General features: G+C 42.3%; 1 protein-coding gene across 1 annotated transcript; it reads left to right on the forward strand.

The window, feature by feature from the left end:
- Nucleotides 1–692: 692 nt before the first annotated feature.
- On the forward strand, nucleotides 693–3,540 carry LOC116706531 (thrombomodulin-like). The gene has a single exon (XM_032543420.1). It carries the CDS (start codon nucleotides 914–916, stop codon nucleotides 2,390–2,392), a length of 1,479 nt encoding a protein of 492 aa, XP_032399311.1. The 5' UTR covers nucleotides 693–913; the 3' UTR covers nucleotides 2,393–3,540.
- Nucleotides 3,541–6,168: the final 2,628 nt, after the last annotated feature.

Consider the following 6,168-nt stretch of genomic DNA (forward strand, 5'->3'; position numbering starts at 1 on the left):
TATATATTTAAATGTGTATTTATCAGAGGTGGAAGAAGTATCCAAATGCTTTACTTAAGTAAAAGTACTAATACCACACGGTAAAAATGCTCCGTTACAAGTAAAAGTCCTTCATTGAAAATGTTACTAATAAAAGTATTAAAAGTAAAAGTACTCAATGCAGAAAGATCCTCATATTTTAGAGACTGGAAACGATCCAGACTGCTCTGCGATAAATCAGCTTATCATTTTTATCATATTGTTGGTGGTTTCATTTATAATAAAACAGTGTATTTTATACACTACAGGGGTTTTACATGTTAATTTGTGAAGTAGCAATAACTCAAGCTGTCAGATTAATGGAGTGGAGTAAAAAGCAGGCTATAATATTTCTCTCTGAAATGTAGTGGACTAGAAATAGAAAGTTATATGAAAATAAAAGACTTGAATAAAGTACCTCAAATTTGTACTCAAGTAGGCTACAGTATTTGAGTAAATGCGTCTATAGGTGGAAATACCAGTGGTATATACTACTAATACTGGTATTTCCGAGGGTGGAAGAGATCCCCTCCCATAAGACTTTAATGAGAATATCATCTAAATGGGAAGAGCCACTCAGGGGAGAGGATTATGGGAAGTCTATCTACCTCTTAATAAAAGTGAACTTTCCCGTGCGCGCGTGTATGTGCGTGTACGTGTGCGCGTGTGTGTTTTGATGGGCTAGTCTCTTTGAGATAAGGCTTTCGGGACAGCTTGGGGGTTGAGCAATCAGACCGGGGCTTAGACCTGGCCTAAGCGGAACTTCCTTCCTCGACTGGAGGGACGGGGAAGAGGCTTTAAATGGGGACTAGGTCCAGCTTACTGTCGCTGTATGAGCTTCCACACCGTCCGGCGCTGAGGCTCACACCACGGCAGCTTTCCTAACGTCGACATCATGGTTCCTACCACTTCCGCGCTGCCCGTCTGGCTGCTCTTCCTCTGCGGGCTGGGGGAAGCGGCCCCGTCCCACCGAGGACACTGCACCGGGAATCAATGTTTCGCCCTTTTCCACGAGCCCGGGGACTTTGCTGGAGCACAGAAAAGCTGCAAGGACTCCGGTGGACAGTCATTAATGTCCAACTCGGAACACGTAGAGACTCTACTGAAGAGTCCGCTCCCTGGGAGTTACTGGCTGACGCCCAGCCCCGACGGCCCGGGTCGGCCGGGCTGCCCCTGCATCTCCGTGTCGGGGGGACGGAACTTCACGGTGTTGTGGAAGCCGTGCCTGGACACTCTGGACGGCTTCCTGTGCCAGTTTACATTCGATGAGCTTTGCGGTGGTTTGCAGGCAGCCAGCGACGCGCAGGTAAAGTACACCTACACGTCTATGGACTTGGAGCTGGACTTGGAGCTGGACGACTCGGACACGTTCCCCCCGGGAACCATCGCCGTGGCGGGAACGTTAGACGGCCAGTACCTGGACTCGAAGCATGTGTGTACCTCCAGCGGTTGGCTGGAGGCTCCCTGGACCTGCGAGGTGCTGCAGGGCGGCTGTGAGCACACCTGCAGCCCGACACACGGCTGCATCTGTCCCGCGGGGGAAATACTCCAACCCAACAACTTCGCGTGCACTGCCAGCCCGTGCGCCTCGAACCCGTGCACAGGTGAGGGCGAGGAGTGTCAATTCACCACGGACGGGTTCACTTGCACGTGCAAAGATGGCTTTGTCCAGGAGGATGGAGAGTGTGTAGACGTTGCAATCTGTGAAAAGTGTGAGCACATGCTGTGTGACAAATTCAACGGCGTGTACATGTGCCACTGCCGGAAAGGGTTCAGCGTTTCCCCGCGTGACCCCACCAAGTGTGAGTTGATCTGCACCGAGAGGGACTGTCCCAGCATCTGCGTCCATGATGATAAGAAAGGGCCCCAGTGTTTCTGCCTGGATGGCTACATTCAAGACACCAGCCCCAATACCAGCACCCCCTTCTGCACTGACATCGATGAATGTGAGAGTAACCAGTGCGACCAGCAGTGTGAGAACGCGTTCGGGAGCTACAGGTGTTTGTGCGATGACGGGTTCAAGCTGCACCACAACAAGTACACGTGTGTGCCCGTGAAAGAGCTGGAAGAAGACGACGATGGATCGGGTTCGACTGCTCCGTACCCCTCCCCAGCCAGCCCTCACCCCGCCACAGTAGTACCCTCTTACATCAAGACCGGCAGCGTCATGGGCATGAGCGTGTTCGTGGCGCTGTGCGCGGCGCTGCTCTACTTCCTCATCCGAAACGGGGCCAAGCGTTGCGGCAGGTTTGAGCTTCCCTCCTTCAGACACCCAGAGATTGATATTTTCTATCTGCAGCAGGTGACCACCGAGAAATATAAGAGGATATCCTTCGACAAACAGTTTAAAAATGATCCGCCGACGATACTTTAATCCCGCACCGTCTTCTCATGGCACATTCCGCTGTTTTCTTCCCTCAAAGACATCAGATATGGGACTTTATTTCCATGGTCATGGGACCCTAAATGTAACCTGTCTCAGAGGTCATAGCCACCCAGTGTGGACTGTAAAAGAAAACAGCTTTCCACTTTTTGAATGTGAAATAGAAATGTAGATGAATTGCTGTTTATTCGCCTTATAGGCTCCATGGCAACCTTTTGGTTGCAGAAAGAGACAAAATGGGGGTTCCCTAACAATTGGGAACGTTTTAGAGTTATAGTCTAGGGATGCAACTAATTATTATTTTCATTGCAGATTAATCTGTCGGTTATTTTCTCGATTCATCGATTGGTTGTTTGGTCTTTAATATATCAGAAACATGTCCTTCGTGTTTCCAAAAAGCCCAAGACGACGTTCTCCAAAGTCTTATTTTGTGACATCGCAGTGTGTAGTCAAGAAAGTAGAAAACATCACATATATAAAAAAGCTGGACTTTTGAATTTTTCATAAAAATGACTCAAATGGACTTATCAAATATCAAAATAATAGACTACTAACCGACTAGGCTTTGCAGCTTTATTATATATGCTACTGTATGACTAAAAAGATGCAGTTCTATAGGAAAAAAAGTCTCGTAGTAATGGTACTTAAATGTTACCATGGTCAGTTTTTCTTATTAGAGAGGCAGTCTCCTAAAACAGCAATATCTCTTTTTTGACCCTGAACTGGAGTTAAAGCGGAGATGGTCTCAGCTTCAACTCTTCACTTTGCGTTCCACGTGTTTTTACAATATATAGCCTATACTGTATTTGTGATCAAGGGTGCAATTTACGGGGGGGGGGCAATTTTTCAGAAGCCAGTATAGGACACCCTGTACATTTTTTTCTTCTAAACAGAACACTACAAGTGTTATAAAAACCGAATGAATGGAGAGTGAATGAGAATAATCTGAAAACTGTAAACAAAAACCGATATAAAGTGCTAACAGTATAAAGGGAAGCATGGAGCGCCCAAGAGGAGATTTAGTCGTCTTAAGCTTTATAGGGTTAAATGGAGTTAACCTTTTGATCTTTTATAATAATATATATCTCCAAAAGTGCAAGAAGTTTATTTCTTTCATAATTTGTAACATATTAATAGGTTAAAAGGCATTTCGCTCCACACTTTTTGCTTTATTGCACCTCTGTTCTATGTTTAGGGCTGGGCAATATACCAATATTATATCAATATTGTGATATGAGAATAGATATCGTCTTAGATTTTGGATATCGTAATATTGTAATATGGCATAAGTGTTGTTTTTTCCTGGTTTAAACGGCTGCATTACAGTAAAGTGTGAAATGTCATTTCCTGAACTAACCCGGCTGATGTAACTGTTCTATTATTTAACTTTTCCCACTTAGTCATTATATCCACATTAATGATGATTATTTATCAAAAATCTCATTGTGTAATTATTTTGTGAAAGCCCAAGTCAACACTACAATATCGTTGTGGTATTGATATTGAGATATTTGGTCTAAAATATTGTGATATTTGATTTTCTCCATATTGCCCAGCTCTATATATATATGTATATATATGTATATGTATATATATGTAGTTCAGACTTTTCATATGTTTTAAACAAGTATTTGTATCTGTGCCTGTACTAACTGTAGCTCTCCCCCCACCCCCACCCCCCACCTTTGAAATCAAAATTCCAACTCATATTTGTGAACTAGTTCTACTATTTCTTTAAAATTGTCTGTAAACTGTCTTTATGTTTATTATTTCTTGGTAAAATAACACTTTTTAGTAGCCTTTTGATAAAAGGAGCCAAAAAAGTTCTCACTAGTCAAATGCACATTATGTTTTTTTGTGTTCCACTGCCACAATGACTGCTTATGGAAATATGTCCCATGGCTCTGCTTTTGGATGTATGACATTTGAGACAGATACATAGTATGTGTATGTCTAGTTATGAAGCGTACCACGATTTGATTTGGGATGTACAGGTTGCTTTGGGAACTGTTTCTGGTGCATATTAACTCATGGCAGCGCATATTCCGGCTTTACGTACCATTTTCAAATACATATACCTGACGGTATCATTGCAGAAAGACAAATCCACATTGTGAAATGTCCAGTGTTTAGTTTAGTTGTAATCTTAAAGATATTGGTAAGTCTGAGTGCATACTTTGGAGAAAAAAGGTCCACATTCTGTTCTACCTGAAACATGAATTTGACTAGGATTTGGGAACACACTTTATTCTAAGACTACAATAATAATAACTGTAAATAGTACCAGGTGAAACACTTCAGTTGGGTTATGTGCATCAGAACATTCCCATATTCCCTTATGACCCTGTTCTGTGCCTTGTGACATTAACATAAGCTTGAATGTTGTTACCTGGACCATATAACCTAGAGGACAGCTGAACATGAATGTAAAGGGTGCTGCTATGGTCTACGTGTATGAAAACACTAAGTTCTAATATGCCCAGCCACTACTGTATATGTCTGTGTAACAGGCTTATTGCAAGCTTTCACTTGTTGCAGTGTTTCATTTTTGAAATAAAGTGACTTAAAGTTGGTGTGAGAGCCACAACATTTCTATATAAATATATATACATATACACTAGACATTTAGCTGCAGGGCCTGAAGCCGCTATGGCAGCAGGGTTTTAAAATCCATTTAAAAGCCACACTGGCTTTCTACCAGCCAATGTAGTTTTTGCCTCATAAAAGGTGAAACAGGAAATGCATGAGCATCGCTCCTGAACACACACATAAGATTCACGTCAGATCAAACCCAAGGAAATGGGGTTTAAAATAGGAAAGAACAGTAGCAAAGCAAACTCCCATTGGCTACCCGAGTGGGGGCGGGAGCTAATTTCAGGCCCTGTTTAGCTGACTTTATTCAGAGCAATTTGTAGTAAGTGCAATACTGGAATTTTCTTGATTAATCGATTACTTCTTTTGTTTAAATATTGAAAAATGTCCATCAGTGTTTCCCAAAGATGACGTCTTCAAATGTCTTTGTTTGTCCACAACGGAATCAGATCATTTTTTCCTTTTTTTCTTAAGAAAATTGCTCAACCCCAATTATTCAACTATCAAAATAGTTGGCAATTCATTCAATATTTAACAAGTAATTGATTATTTGATCAATCTTTACAGTTCTAGATGTATACAGTTGGTGTGAAGAAAAGAAACTGAACAAAAAGAAAATAAATAGCTGTCCTTTGCATTGTCACTGTGTTCTCTTTCTCATTATAACATCCCACATTCAGTGAGAGCTGGAGGTCCCTACACTACACACAGTAAGGGAAATGTGATAGAAATATTCCTCTTTACAATTATATTTTTGCTAAAACAAGCATAACAAATCTATTTCTGCATGCCACTGCTGCACAATTGTCTCAGATTAAAATCAACATATTTGAAGATTTTCATTGTCTTAACCTTTATCTACCTTTGTTTTGAGATATGATAAATTTCATTTTCAGGAAATATCTTAAACAAGTTAAAAAAAATGTGTTGGAAAAATGATGTCCCCCCCAACCCTCGTCATTTTAACATCAAGGACAACTAGCTGTAAAGTCTGACCACGAGACTGGACGCCTTCCCTTTAGGGGAAGAGTAGAGTTGGGAGGGGCTACTGCAAGTAGGGGGCGTTGGGTAGATGCCCCCCTTGCGTGCGCGCGGCTTCGCTGCGTAGGCTGCGTGCGTAAAAGCCGTGCGTAATTGGGGATGTGGTCCGCCATGGCGAGAAGAAAGTGAAGGGG

This window comes from Etheostoma spectabile, chromosome 18 (genome assembly GCF_008692095.1).
Source record: "Etheostoma spectabile isolate EspeVRDwgs_2016 chromosome 18, UIUC_Espe_1.0, whole genome shotgun sequence".
Classification (NCBI taxonomy): Eukaryota; Metazoa; Chordata; class Actinopteri; order Perciformes; family Percidae; genus Etheostoma; species Etheostoma spectabile.